At 34.5% G+C, this 16432-nt stretch overlaps 1 protein-coding gene across 1 annotated transcript in view; it reads right to left on the bottom strand.

The window, feature by feature from the left end:
• LOC128998153 (chaoptin-like) overlaps nucleotides 1-15081 on the bottom strand; it is a 46199-nt gene extending 31118 nt beyond the window's left edge. The window contains exons 1-7 of the mRNA XM_054424162.1: nucleotides 14940-15081; nucleotides 13308-13393; nucleotides 8078-8167; nucleotides 7424-7510; nucleotides 4968-5097; nucleotides 3645-3766; nucleotides 1970-2260 (exon numbers count right to left, since the gene is read on the bottom strand). Coding sequence (XP_054280137.1) covers nucleotides 1970-2260; nucleotides 3645-3766; nucleotides 4968-5097; nucleotides 7424-7510; nucleotides 8078-8167; nucleotides 13308-13393; nucleotides 14940-15081 — 948 coding nt within the window. The remainder of the gene's footprint in view (nucleotides 1-1969; nucleotides 2261-3644; nucleotides 3767-4967; nucleotides 5098-7423; nucleotides 7511-8077; nucleotides 8168-13307; nucleotides 13394-14939) is intronic.
• Nucleotides 15082-16432: the final 1351 nt, after the last annotated feature.

The raw sequence follows: 16432 nt of genomic DNA, 5'->3' as shown, positions 1-16432 counted from the left end.
CATAAATATTCAGGAGTACTTAGACAATTAATGATGATAGTAATATAACAAAATATTAATAAGATGAAATGAAAAAAACCTAACTGCATCGAAACATCCAAAATTCAACTTTAGTGATTGTAAGTGGTATATAGCAATGAAGAAAAAATAACGTGATTTTGGTGATAAATGAAACTGCAAAAAATTATGAGTACAACGATTTGAGTAATCCTTCTGATTGCTCCCCGCCGAGATTTAATAGCCAGCTCATGACTCTACGTTTAAACACAGCGACGCTGTCACTCTCCGCCTCTCGTATATGTGAAGGCAAGTTTCGATACAATGTATGACAAACGTAAAAAGGTATAGTTTTAAGGGTTGAATGGGAAAGTCTGGGAAAAGAAAATCCGAAGTTAATGTTACTTCTAGTCAAATAACGATGTTGAACAGGAGAAAAAACCGAACATTTATTAAGTTTTATGAAAATAAGAAGATTTTTTATGAACAATTGGCGAATGTTTAAAACTGGAAAGTCGCAAAACAGTTGCAAGGAAGAAAATCTAGAGTTTTTATTTAAGATAGTTTTTATAACAGATCGTTGAACGACAGAAAGTGGTTCCAGAGCAGTGGGAAGGGCACCACCCCAAGCCAGGATACCATACTGCAACACCGACTCATTCCCAAACACAGACGGATAGTCTACTTGGGAATTATTTTTCCTGTACATACACAATTTTAACAACATGTAATATTTATTCAGGAATAAAGAGATTTTGATTTGATTTGATTTGATTTTTCCCGTTGCGAAGCAAAAATTTATAGTGAGAAGAAGAACATATGTTAATTGTAAACAGTTAATGTGTAAATTATCTATGTTGTATTAAAAATGCGTATAGTTAGTTGTGTAGGCAAAGTACACGGTCCGTAACTGCTGCCCCGAAAGCACCTCCCGAAGCTGCGTGAATGCGTAAATGAGCTTACGTACTTTGTTTTTGACGTATTGAACATGCGGAGCCCAAGTCAATTTACTATCGATCACAACCACTAAATACTTATACTGCTCCACACGCTCAATCACTCCACATGCGCAGCCAATCGCAAGTGCATCGCCACAGCAGTGCAGCTTCAAAGATCTCTCACCTAGTCCAAAGATATTTCTAAGAAAAATAGGAAGACATTTAGTTTTTCCAACATTGACTGTAAGTGTATTATAATCAAACCAAGATTTAAAATTGTGGAGATCTGTCGATGCAGAATCGTACACCTCGTCCCACGTACTGCCGGTGGTCACAACCGCCGTGTCATCAGCGAACAGTATCACCTTGCTATTTAATTTAACTTTAGATATGTCGTTTATGTAAATAGAAAATAATAGAGGCCCGAGAGTACTGCCTTGAACCACACCATATTCTACCGGTGTTACATCACTCACAACTCAATTTATGGAAACTACTATTGTTCCCGAGACTTAAAATAGTTCGCAAACAATCTTAGAGTTGGTCCTTCGATACCTATACATTCTAATTTACTTATTAGAATGTTTCTGTCAATTGAATCGAAGGCTTTGGTAAGATCCAAAAAAGTTATAAGATTTTTTTTTGTTTTCACTGAATGATTCAAAGATAAATTTTGTAAGATCGAATAGAGCGTCTGAAGTATTTCTGTCGTTTCGAAAACCATACTGTGAACTGGAAACTATATTTTCTTGATTTAAGTAATTTGCCAATTGGATTTTAACACATTTCTCAAGTATTTTGGAAAACGCCGTTAGAAGGGAAATAGGTCTATAGTTCGATTTATCAGATTTTGGTCCAGATTTATATAAGGGAATGACTTTAGCTATTTTGAAAATATTCGGAAACTCTCCAGTTTTTAAACTACGATTGATAATATAGTAAAGTGGTTCAATAATACAGGTAATAGATTCCTTTACAAATTTTGCTGAAATATTGTCAAGGCCTGGTGCAGAACCTCCTCTAATACTCCTGACGACCTCAGTAATCTGCTCTCCGGTGACCGGCTGGAATCGGAAGACAGACTCCTGGCTGGGATCGGCCTCCACCAACACTGGAGGAGGGCCATCAGGGTGTAAAGCTGTAGCGAGCTCTACTCCAACCGATGCAAAATAGTTGTTGAATGAATTGGAAATAGATTTGACATGGTCGGGAGTGACAGCGTCGTTTGAATCTGCAAACTCCTGCACAGGGAAAGGTTGTTTTCTAACTGGGCGGCCGGCAGCCTCATTCACAATTCCCCAAAAACGCTTTGCGTCACCATTAGCCTGTTCAATTTGGTCCCTGTAATAGTCATACTTAGCGCGCTTTATAAGTGAATGAACGGTATTCCTGTAAGTTATATAATGATGACGTAATCGTAAATTGAATGGTTGTTTTTTAATCTTTCTGAATAATTTGTCACGTTCCCTAATTGAATTAATTAAACCTACTGTTATCCATGGCTTAATTTTCTTAGTCTTAGGCCAGGCGCACACAGGCGATTTTGAGTTGCGCAACAGTTGCCCGACTAATCGGGGGACTGTTGCGCGACTCTCTCGGAGACTCTGAAGTCTAGCGACAGTTGAGCTGGAGTGCGCACACAGGCAACTTTTTAGTCGCGGATCTAGTCTTGAGACGTGTTGGAAATACATTCGTTAGGCCTGGCGCACACGGTCAATTTTTCGATCGGCCGATTAAAAAATCGGCCAAAAATAAATCGCCCTTGATTTATGTCTAGGCGCACACGTGGCGATTTTTTAGTCGAGAAATGGGTTTTTTTAGTGCGTTTAAGCTATCCTAAAATGGACTTTGTTGAATTAACCAGTGTTTTTGTGCTCTTCTAATTAGACCAAAGAAAAAAAGAAGAAAACTTAAATATTGGGTTCATCCGATAGTAAGTCAGAGACTTTTAAATCGACAGTTTTATAAACTATACACTTTACGTGATGACAGTAAAAAGTCCTTTAATTACTATAGAATGTCTGTTTCAGTTTTTATTATAACACCTGTGGCCTTTTTAACAAAGAAAACAACACAACTCACACTGAAGTTCACTACTCCTGTGGAGAACAACAAGCGACTGGCCGATTTTTAGTCGACCGTGTGCCCGGACTGATAACAATCTGTACGTTACAGATTTTCGGGCGACAATCGCCTCGCCTACGAATCTGTGGCAAAACCCAGATTTTAAAATCGGCGCAATTCTCGATGGCCTGTGTGCGCGCTTCCATTCAAATACATGATGCACAGATCGGCCGATGAAATAGTCGCCTCAAAATAATCGCTCGTGTGCGCCGTGTGCGCCTAGCCTTACAGCGTTCCGAATGGATTTCAATGATACAGCCGTAGTATGTGCTTTGTTGCTGAAGTTTCGCGCGCGAAAGAAAATGAGAAGATACTGGGTTCATCCCATATATAGTGAGCGACTTGTGAAAGGACAGTTTCAATGACTTTAAATATAGTCGGCCTCTTCTCGACTTCATCAATTAATTTTTCGACATCCTCATCACGCACACTCATACTTGTAATTTTCTAAAAACTTCACACAACAAGAGAGCAAACACTAGTGACAGTTCTGGCCACGAGTAGTTGAACTCCTGGGGTGAGACTGGGCGACACAGCGACTATTTAGTTGCATGTGTGCGCATCTACACTTGTTTTAATGGATACCAAACCTAGAGCGACAGTCCCGCAACAATTGAGTCGCAGAGCAGTCGCTGGCAAATTGGGTCCGGGAACATCGGTTGCAACAGTTGCGCGACTGTCCCCAGACTGTTTCCTTCGTGTGCGCACTCCAATTTAAAACAATGTTAAACATTTTAGTCGGGCAACTGTTGCGTGACTCAAAATCGCCTGTGTGCGCCTGGCCTTACAGTTTAGTTTGGCTGGGGACGTTGAGCTCGGTGGGGCACACGGGAGGGACTAAGGCTAACATATCTTGTAGTGTCAGCGTTCGCCGCTAGAACTGCTAAGTTGAAAAAATTTAAATTAATTTTTTGTTTTAGTTATAAAATTAACTTTTTAATTATAAAATATTGTTTTAAAATTATAAAATAAATTATTAATTTTTAAAATTAAACTGTCATAACATAACCTAACCAACCAGACTTGCTGATAATATAAAAACTATATAAGATAAAATCTAATTAATGATTACCGGTACTTATAATTTTTAATTAATTATAAAATTAATTTTAAAATTTAGTATTATAAAATTAAACTGTTATAACCTAACCTAACCAACCAAACTTGCTGATATGAAAAATTTGTTGACAAAAAGTTAGTGCTACCAGCGGGATTCGAACCCGGGACCTCCTGAATACCAATCCGAATCGCTACCAACTATGCCACGAACGCCGCTGAAATCCCATCGTTTCGTTATGGTAATCGTGTTGCCTCAAGAGAAGACATTAGCCCCTAGAGATATGACGTCACTACACCTTTAGCCTTAGTCCCTCCCGTGTGCCCATTCCACGTTGAGCTAGTCATAGCACGTGTGACAATATCTACCGTTTTTGTAGCACAGGTGTCTAGGTCCATAGAATCATCTTGCACAGATTGCCAATTAACACATGATAATAAATTTTGAACTTTTACCCAATCAGTTTTTTCCTTAACAATTGACGTATGTTCACTAGTTAAGCTAAATTTTGAATTTAAAAACAAAAAAATTAGTCTGTGATCTGTATTTGATGAATTTAGAACAGCTGAATGGACATTGAATGACTTTAACAATCGTACAAAAATGTGGTCTATACATGATTGACTCTCAGGTCGGGTTACCTTATCGATGCAGGATACATATCCTGCGTCATAAAGAACATCTAAATATTGGTCTTCTACTGAGTTATGATTTACATTTAATATATTAATGTTTATATCACCAACTAAAATTCTTGTCATACGATTTCCTTGATTACCGTTAATTAATTAAATGTAGTTTTGAAGGCCATTTACAAAAGATATTAAATTTGAACTTGGGCTGCGGTATACACAGAGCAGCTCGCACGGGTGACCGGCCCATTGAAACGAGATCGACAAACAGCTGGCCACGCCTCCTAGACACAGCTGACGGCAAGTCACCGAGAACGCACTGTCCATCTACACCACTAACCCATCGTTTCTGTTCAAGGGATTTTCTGATTTATGTACATCATAACCATCTATGTGTACCAACTGGGAATCGTCATTCAGCCATGCCTCACTCAATACTATACAATGAACTTTTACAGGAATACTATTTAACACTACTACCAGTTGGTCAATATTTTTCGAATAACTTCGGATGTTTTGATGCATTACATTGAAATTTAAATAATTACTTGATACGTTGCAAATGTCCTTTATATCATCATAATCGTTAACTAAGTTGCAATCAACAGTAAATTCATTAGCATCGTTATCAATATTGTTATCTATATCGTTATCCATACTAACATAGAAACGGTGCTCGGCCTAATAAGATAAGAAACTGAAATGTTAGTCTGAAATGAGGTAGTTTACGTTTCTTAACGTTTCACTAACCAAAAATATGTAGGCTACCTATATCAATGCTGATGAAAGATTTTTTCGTGATTGGTTTCGTTAACATGATAATGGAACCCTAACCAGTGGCAAAAGAGTTAGTAGTCAGTCGATGATTAGCTTTTTTAACTGTAGGCTAAATAAATATGAAAACGTTAAAATATTTTCAAACAAAAAATACATCCATTGAATGAAAAATAATATATAGATTAACAATTAAGTACTTAAAAATAAGGACGGATTATCAAAGAAATACTTTACTATGGCCAAACTATGAACCCACTGAATGTTTAAATAGGCCTATTTTGATAGATGGTGTAAAATCAATCACAGCTTTAGGAGAAATGCCACCAGATAAGCTTACACAAAGAGTAGTTTCTATTTTATGTTGATCAGAAACGAGTTGCGCCTTTAAAAAAAGAGTAGAGCTATACAATTAGAAATAATAAGTGGGCCAGGGTACTAATGTGAGTACATGTATTATTGTAACACTGTATCAATTCTGACACATAGATAATTTTATTCTGAGTTTGTTTAAATATTACAATAATTTGTTTTACATTTGAGCTTTTTAGGGACTTATGTCCCTACAAGCCACTAGTTCTTTTTAATCTTGTTGTTTTCAAAGTGAAATCAAATTCATACGATTATATCATTAGTTTTTTTATTATTCGTTAAATCATTTTTGGAATGGTATTTCGTTTTAAACTATTAAGAAAAAATCATATAGATGCCTAAATAATCATCCTCTTAACTTTTCTTTATACATTTTAAACTGATTAACAACGGCATCCTGATTTACTTAAAACACCTTTTCACTCGTGTATCGGTAGTAAAAAAATAATAAAATTGTTTACAATCACATATTACACAAAGAGAATAAATAAATAAATATACCATATTGATAAGTTCAACTAATAAACTTCCAAAGATTATAAATATTCAATTAATTATTATAAATCTACATTAATTGCCATGCACATCATCGTAATAACAGAACTCTCTGAACATATTTATAAACTCACCACCTCTACATCTACAGGGAGTATTGCTGTATAAGTATGAAAAAAGTTAGCCTGATCCCAGTAGCGTCGTCAACAATATATTGCTTTTGACAAAGGATCGGTTACGACCTCGTTAAACGTTATTGTGGCTCGAACCCTTCTTTGTTTATTCCAAATATGTACTTTTCTTCGCCCTCTACACCCTAGATAACAAGTTATATTCGTAAAACACCCTTTTACTATACCCATAACAATTTTAACAATACGAAAAACAAAAAAAGTACACAAAAATTACCAGTTAGTAAAAGACAAAAATAAATAAAAAGGCTATAATTGAAATCCAAACGTCCAAGAGTATTAGAATATAAAAATTATATGTTTTAATTTTAATATTCATAGATACTGGTCTAATTTTAAATACTAATAAATACTAGTAAAAGTAGTAAAACTTTTACTCCATACATCTTGTGCATACGTATGTCGTACATTGTTCAATGTGTACTGTGTTTTATAGATTATTTTTATGTTAGCTAAAACTATACATTTAATCTTCCACTAGTATTGTAAGATGTTTATTTGTTTAAAGGTCTTGTTCAGTTGTTAATGCAATTTTACGGTCTTAAAATGTTCAAGAAAATGTCGGCAATGGATCGGAAAATGTTTATTTTATAAGTTAATGTCACTGACTATACACAGACTATACACTTATGAAGTCAACTGGGTGAAGCCCGTGGGTAACAGCTAGTTTAAATTATAGATTTTGTGTACCTATCAAAAATAAAACAATATGGCAAACTAAAAGACCTGTCATAGATTTAAAGCCTTTGGAACGATTTAAACCAAGGCCTCTAGTGCTAAAATCCCGCACTCTGGCCTCCATCAGGCAAGCTCATTTAAAATAAACGTAATCGATGTTTTTACCTTCATGAATTCAACGCTGGCCTCGAGAGGGTTATCGAAACGGAAGAGCAATAGGAAGTTCTCTTCCATCGGCAACAGCTGGGCAAGCTGTAACACATTGTGACGAAAATTACAACATCGTGCATTCAACTTGACGTTGTAACAGTGTAAGAGACACCCGGCCAACTTTTATATCTGTTCAATTTTTGTTCTACTAAAACAAGTTCAACTGAAAGATATGATAAAAATATGTTCCCCACCAATAAATTCTAATTTTTATTACTGAAATTATCGTACCTTTAAGTTAGCACAGAAATAAATGTGTATAATGATATAGCATCATTGAACAAAACTAGGCTATTTTCTTAAGAAAAATCCGTGGTTGAAAACACAACCAAATAAATTTAGAGCGTCTTCGACTTAAGCTTAACATTATTCTACCTAGAAAGAAAAAAATGTTTTCATTAACTCCGAAATACATGCATTGAAAGCAAAATGCGTTGTGCTGCAGTATGACGAATAGGTTAATCGACAGAATTTGTAGGAAGTGAATTATAAAATGGACGTAGCTCCTTTTGCATATCAAATAAGCTAACTTATTTCCTTTTAGTGTAAAAGTACTTGTAAAAGCTACATAAAATGTCTATTTCACGTATACTTGTCACGATCACTCACCTCTCTTATGTCTATTTTGCCGTCTTGGTTGTCGTCGTATGCCTCCATGAAACACTGCTTCAGCTCCACCAACATGGCGTCTGACACCGCCTACAACAACGCATTATTTTCATATATGCTTGGATTTCATTTTACTTAGTTAATATCAAATCAAATCAAATCAAATCGTTTATTTCCAAAAGTTAAACAAAACAATAAACAGATACAAATTATAAAGAAATATATTTTTCCGCATAGGCATAAGCCCGTGTGCGGAAAAAGAGTTCTAGATCTGCTATAACAATATCTATTACATTCTGGATATACAATAATTTTATTCGTCTAAGTAAAACATGTATTAATATACTGGGTGACTATTCCTTAAAAATAAGTAAATATTAAATAAAAACATAATTTAAAAGTTAACATGTACTAAATTGAATAAGGACAAAATAACACAATAAGTAATTTCAGAGAAGAATTTCCTAAAGTAACTAAAGATTAAAGTTAACAACTAAAAATGTATCTACAATGCCAGGGTCTCAGCAGTTTACTGACATTTTACTTTTTTTCTAATAAGCTCAATTATATGGGGATTTTATCAGCGCCTCCGTAGCCGTCCGGCCAATGCTGGCAAGCCATGGTGAGTCCTTTCTTTTGTACACCGGGACACTGCTCTCCTCATACTCTAGGATTTGTGGCGGAAGATTGCGATATAAGATATGGGCGATAAAACATGGGTTACTCTTTTTAGGGAGGTTATATTTAATCTAGGAAATTGGTAACCAAAGTTGATTCTATGTCTTGTGGGATAGTTATGCTGCAAATTGGTAAAAATGTTGTTTTTGTTTGACCTAATAAAGACTAAAAGAGTTTTAACAAATAACTGTCGTATATCATGAACACGAAAATCTGAGTACAGATCCTCTGTTGGATATCTCGATGGTTTGCTTAGGACGGTTTTGATTAATGACCTCTGCGCAACAGCCAGAGGCTCAAGCATGAGGCCGAGACACCACCCCACGCCAGTATACCATATTGAAGCAAAGACTGCACGTAGGCATAGTAAACTGTCCTACAGTAATCCGTGGTCAGAACACCAGCAAGTTGAGAAAATGCATATATGAGCTTTCTAAGTCGTTGTTTGAGATAATGAATGTGGTGAGCCCAACTAAATTTTTGATCAATTATAATTCCTAGATAAGTGTACTTCTCTACCCGCTCTATGACGTCACAATTACAAGCCGCTGGCCGAAAGTCGCCGCAGGTATGAAGGAATAGTTGCCTAGGGCTAGGGTCACTTTCACTCTTAAAAAATATTGGTAAACTTTTTGTTTTATTTATGTTAAGGGTTAACGTGTTTTGGTCTAACCAGCGTTTAATTTTATAAATGTCTGTAGATGCGTGTTCATATGCCTCGTCCCACGTGCGTCCTGACGATATCATGGCCGTGTCGTCAGCAAACAAAAAAACGTTCCATTTAGTTCTGACTTTTGGAAGGTTGTTAATACATATCAAGAATAGGAGGGGCCCGAGTGTACTACCTTGGACCACTCCATAGTCAATGCTAGTTTTATCACTATCAACACCATTGATGGACACATATTGTAAACGATTTTCTAAATAACTGATAAACCAGTTTAATGAATGACCACCGATGCCGACTAGTCTCAATTTAGAAATTAGATATTGTCTGTTAATGGAATCAAATGCTTTAGCCAAATCTAGGAATGTTATCAAAACATGTTTCTTATTATTTATTTCTTCAGAAATAAATTTGGTTATATCAAATAATGAGTGTGATGTACTGCGGTTCTGTCTAAATCCGTACTGCGCGTCACATATAATTTTCTCTTGTTCAAGGTAATCCGATAGCTGGAGTTTTACACATTTTTCAAGAATTTTAGACACTGTGCAAATTAATGAAATTGGTCTGTAATTTATTGTTAGGTTTTTTTGGCCAGACTTATAAACAGGTATGACTTTTGCGACTTTAAACACCTCTGGGAACTTCCCTTCCCGTATACTAAGGTTAATTATGTATAATATTGGTAAAATGAGAGAGTCTACATTATTTTTTATAAATTTTGAGGGAATGCCATCCCATCCCGGTGCAGAGTTTCCTCTAATACTTTTTATCACTTTTAAAAGCTCCTCAACGGTGACAGGCCTTAGTGAGAACTGGGAATCTGTGGCGTGGTCAGCGTCATCGACCTCCAAGGGGCCGGCGGGCTGCAGCGCTTCGGCTACCTGTGATCCAACAGAGGCATAGTATTCGTTGAAATGATCACAAATGTGTTTAATATCGTTGGTGGGGGCAGTATCCCGGTCCACACTGAAAACTTCCAACGGAAATTTAGACTTGCCAGCAGAACGCCCCGCTACATCATTAATAATTTCCCAGAATTTTCTTGGATTTCCCTGGAACTCATCTAATTTATTTCTATAATAATCATTTTTTGCACGTTTTAGTTAGGATTTCAATGAGTTACGGTATCTGACATATCTAACACGGAGCTGTGTTTTGAATGGGTTTTGCTTAACTCTCTTACTTAATTTATCCCGATTGCGGATAGAAGTAAGAAGACCATTCGTAATCCATTATTTTAATTTAGCCGTTTTGGCTCTCAATATTTGTTGGGACGTGTTTTGTTCTATGATATTCTGCAAAATCAAAATAAAATGTATAGTTGCTGCATCTAAGTCATTTGAATTTAAAACTTGTTGCCAATTTTGAGATTTCAAGGTTTACTGTTATATTTTTCCAATTAGTATTCTTGTATGTAAACTCGTTGCCGTTACTAATACCTGTAAAGCTTTTCAGTTCAAGAGAAACAATAAAATGATCTGTAATGTAAGTTTGTAAAACAGAAGTGTTGACACTCAGCCTGTTTGGCAGTTTTATAAAATAATGGTCGATACATGTATCACTAACTGGCCGCGTGATTTTATCTATACGTGGAATAAATCCGAATTCATAAAGCAAGTCAAGGTATGGTTCCTCTTGTGAATTTAAACATGGATTACGAAATTCACAGTTAATGTCACCGGCGATAATTTTAAGTGACTTTGTTTGTCGTACTAAGAAATGTTTGAAGACCGTCGTAAAATGAAGCTAGTGACGAGGAGGGACTTTCTGTAGATGCATATTAATTCACAATCAATATTGGCCCAGGTAAAAACTATGGACAAGCTGGTGGCGACTCCACCAATACAAATCTGGTTACATGTTGCTAATAACGTGTCATCTAAGTACACAACCAGACCATCACATTGATTGAGGCTATTGTATGTTCTAAACAGGGTATAGCCTTCTAGGGCTGTGAGCTCACTGTCGTTCCTCAACCAAGCTTCAGTCAAAATTATACAATGGAATTTTATCTGGTGACCCTGCCATAAAACTAAAAACTCGTCAAAGTTTTTATTATAGCTCCGAATATTTAACTGTAATACTCTAAAACTGAATTTTTGGTTACAAAGTGAATCTGAACTATTAAAACTATTTCTAAATTCATCTATATCGGAAAATTCCTGACATTCAATAAAAGGTTTCTTATCCATAGATAATGCTAGCGTATCGTTCGGCATGCCTGGATTGGCTGTAGGAATGCCTGCTTTTGTTGCCTTATCTGCGGCTTTCGGATACGATAAATTCTTTCTGCACAAAACAGATTTTTCCCTTTATCTGACAACATGTTTTAAATGATAAAAGAATCATGATTGAATCAAAATAAACTGAAATTCCCAGACTTCTGGGGTATTTTTTTTATCTGCCTTAACAATGAGGTCAACCGATTGTGGGACATTGACTAACTAATATATGGTTTGGAATGACACAAATAGAAAAAATATATATACATATATACACACACACACATAATATTTATTATATTTGTTATATTTGTATATGTACATATACATACACACAGACACACATATATTATTATTTTCTTGTTTATATATAAGTATCTCGTATATTTACTATCGTGGATCTAGAAAGACTATTTTACAGACAAAAAAATTATTATTATTTGCAAACATGTATCCTGGGTTATATTCATTAGATATAAAATACTAAAACCCTTAAAAACATTTACTTGCGATGATTAGAGAAAGCTTATGGCAATATTACAGTTCAATCAAATAAAACAAAAAAATATAACTGAATAACAAGACTAATATTTTAATGACATGATAAAAAATGTTTTTATTGGAATCAAATCTTTACACTTAGTATTACTTTTGTTAGTATAATTTGAAAACGTACTCTAGCTGCAGCAAAGTACCTGTTGAACAGAATGTAAAGTGACAAAATTTCAATTTTAGACTGTTCTGTTACATTTGCGTTCTTTAGAATTTAGATTTATTTTATATTTTTGTGACGCTATTATACAGATTTTCTGTGCGAAATAAAGATTATTTGATTTGATAGACACTATGCGTTTATTTTTTATTTTTATTATTGTTTTTTTTTTTGTAATGAAGAGTTGTTACCTTACGAAAAATTAATGTTTAATGTTATATTACTAGCCCACCTCAATATATTACTTTATTAATCACATCAAATCAAATCAAAAATCACTTTATTCAGCTTGAAATATACATGAATACATAATCATTGGTAAGAATACAAGTCCGTGCTCGAGGGAAGAGCTCTTACCAGCAGGAAACATGTATTGTCCATTGTCCATAGATCAAACACAGGAGCACAGTTTATAAACAATGTGTACGTCTAAGCTCTTCGATACATATCAGGATCTCTTAAAAATATACATGTATACTAGAATATTATTTAACAAATAAAGAACCTTAAGCACAACAATAAAAATATATGTATTCTATATATGAATAAAAGTGTATGTTGATAGCTATTATGGTGGTGTTTGAGGTAGAGGTGAATTTTTATGTAAGGTGAGCGAATTATAGCCTCTGCAGTCATCAGCCACTCACAGACGTTGCTTTTATACACAGCGACACTGCCTGATTCAGCATCAGTTATGTTGGGCGGCAAGTTGCGGTAAATGATGTGAGCTATGTAAAATACGTTATTTTCCAACGAACTATGGGTTAGTTGTGGAGTGCGGTATCCAAAGTTATGTCTGTATCTAGTGTGATAACTGTGATGTAAGCTAGAAAAAAATAATAGTTGTAATCAAAACCTAAACCATAAATTGTTAAGTTTTGATTCTTCGAATCCTTTTAAATGTTTTTGGGTAAATTTTCTAAGCATATTGCAAGAGCTCAAACCTACCTCAGGGCTGACGTTTTCTGCGTTGGCACTGGATACAAATTCTCTCAAAAACCCATCTAGTTCCGTCCCTTCTATATACCCATTGCCTGTAACAGATAATGGACAATGAACGTCAGGGAATTTAAGAACTTCTTATGTATAGTTACTTTAAATTAACTTAAAAGCATTAAAGTTACGAATCGATCAAGTTCTAATTTATATGTAGATCAACCTAAAACTGAGTAGCAAGAATCTCTTACTGTATTGTAGCCTAGTTGAGTATTTGGTTACGTAGCTCACTTAACTATTGGTTCGATCCTCAGAAAAGCTATATTTAAGTTTGATGGCTTGAAATTAATTGGATTCAGGTGTATGATACATAAACTATCCAGGCCAAAACATCAACGGAGACAAGTTGACCCATTAACATCGATTAATTAGACAAAACATTTGGTTAAAAAAAACGAACCACAAAGTACTAAACATTTGGTTGATTTATAGTAACTTTTAAGCCAAGCATTGTTATTATTTTATACAACAACGATTTGCGGTACAAACTTAATTACGGTAAGGAGTCGTTAGTCTAGTATCATTATGTTAAAATAGACATATTCCATAACCTCTGATGTTTGATTCTGCGGAGTTTTTTGCCGCTTCAATTCTAGAGATTTAACTAAACAATTGCGTTAGCTTGAAAGATTTCCAAAGCCTAACTAATTAAAAACGTTTAGAAAGGAATTATTTCAGATTGTCGAAGCTTTCAGAACCAATCCATCAATCAATATTGGATTATCTTTCTTTTGGAAATTATTTTACTGTCAGTTATTTCACTCTCTTGTCGAGAGGGTTGTTTGAGTTTGTTTAAAATTGAAATGAAAATCTCTCTCAATCTGTATATTGCAATAATGAAAATATATCACTACCTGTCCATAACAATGAACATTTTCACGCATTTTATTTTATTTTATTTTATTTATACATGCCAACGGCTTAGCCAATAATTGCATTATGTGCATGATTGTTATGTTTTGATTCTATAACGTTTATTATTACGAAGATTGTGAATATAATATTTTCTAACGATACTGTAATAAACTGAGAAGTATTAGTTTAAGACGAAGATTCATACGTGTCAACCTCCCATTTGTATCTTTTAGAGCTTGAATTTCTTTAAATGTTTGACCTTCAATTCTACCGAGTCCATTTTTCATCTCATAGATTGTGCTTACGAACAATGGAATCACTCAGTTTTGTAAGCTGCATGCTATAGCAAGTTTGAAAATTATTTTACTGCAATTGCTTATCGTATTTAAAATAATTTACACAAAAATATTAGCTATCTAGAAAAAATAGTTTAAAAAATCGAGACTTATTACAGTTTACCTAAATCTATTACTGGGTTATCTTATCATGTTTATTTTCTCTACTTGTTTTGTTTCATTTACGAATATGTTGTAGTTTCCTCTAAATTTCAACCATTCACCTACCGTTTATGACCATTGACTATTAGCTAGGTTTATTTACTCTCATTAAATTTGTTTAACAATCGAGCCATTTGTTTAAATTGTTTTGTACACTAACTTTGACTCCTTGTTGTTGTTCTTTCTACCCTTCTTACGATAATTTACTATTTCTCCTAGTACTCGGACTGACCGTCTTTGTCGTAATGACTCCAGACCTCCATGAACTGGTTGGCGGACAACTTCTTGAGTTCACGGGACTGCGGGTCTCGGTACTGTCGCATGAAGTTTGTGGCCCGCTCCAGGTTAAGCTTCTTTTCGGCTGCTGACGTCATTTCTGAAAATAAAACAATTTTTAATCAACAGAAATTGGTGGGTTTATTTGTGGTTAAGTTTAGAAACCTGGCAAAAAGTGTGAAACTAGTATTTATACTGGATTAAACTTGAAACTAGAAGTTTGATTTAATCAATATGTAGGCTACATCAAAATACACACCCATATTAGACAATGCTACTTTAAAGCAATTGGTCAACAGTAATTAAAATAACATTATTGAACCAGGAATTAGGAACTATATTTCAAATTTCTACAAAATGGCTTGTAGGCTACTTAACATGTAATCAAAAATAATAGTAAAACTGCATAAACGCTGAGAAAATGAAAAGGGAATTCCGGTTTTGGTTTCGATTATTAATGTCCAAATATTTTTGACTATTCAAATGATTGAATCGTCTTATTATGTTAAATAGTTTTCTGCCCTATGTTGGGTATAATAAATACGACTTAGTCAAAAACAATAATTATCAGTTCCTTTAAAACTATTAAGAGAATATCTTAATTCTCTGTAATTAAAATTATGTTGAGATAATGGTCAACATATTCATAGGCCTACATTTATGGAACCGGAATGATTATATCCCATGCTGTTTTGGTCCAACGTACAGTTACAAAACCACGATAGCCTCTGTTCCATGCAATCACTACATTCCTGATTATGATGTATTTATAGGTACTAACACTACCCTTTGATAAATATAGTTAAACTGTAACCGTTACAAATCTAACGGATATGTATGTCACCATTTGTAGTCATTTTCATTTTGTAATTTAAAAAATAAATTCATTTGGTTCATTGTATGTTTCGATTCATTCATTTTTGTTGAGCAGTATGTTTTTCTTCTATATTTTTATTTGTAGAGCGATTGATGAAGGAGTTCCCGGTGTAACTAACTGTGTTCGTACAATGCTAACGAAATAGCAAAATCGTCTTAAAAAGCCTCCTTGTTGTTTAAATATTGGATAAAGAACTTAAACTTATTTGTTGTGATAATGATTCCTGAACCTCAGTAGTTCATGGAATGTTTAATCTAATTTATTTCGCCGATTTTCTATTTTAAATTAAATACAAGCAAGGTAATTTTCACTATCGGCAGTTGTTTGAATGTGCAGAAAGTAGAATTATTGTCTACAAAACTATGCCTACTAAATACTACGACCGAAAATGATTACTTATTTTGCCTATGCTGTTACCTGTATCCAAAGGGGGAGAGTATTGCGTAGTTTTTAATAGGCTACAATTTTTTTTTGAAATTCTAAGAGCAAATTATACATATGAATATGATAATACTAACAACCGAGATCAATTCCACCAGCTTCAAGATTCGTAGACACAAACTTATGTTGTT

Source organism: Macrosteles quadrilineatus, unplaced genomic scaffold, assembly GCF_028750875.1.
Source record: "Macrosteles quadrilineatus isolate MER2022 unplaced genomic scaffold, UCM_ALF_1.0 Scaffold_7__1_contigs__length_78375512, whole genome shotgun sequence".
Classification (NCBI taxonomy): domain Eukaryota; kingdom Metazoa; phylum Arthropoda; class Insecta; order Hemiptera; family Cicadellidae; genus Macrosteles; species Macrosteles quadrilineatus.
The sequence above is the reverse complement of the archived record's forward strand: the minus strand, read 5'-3'. Positions and strand labels throughout refer to the sequence as shown.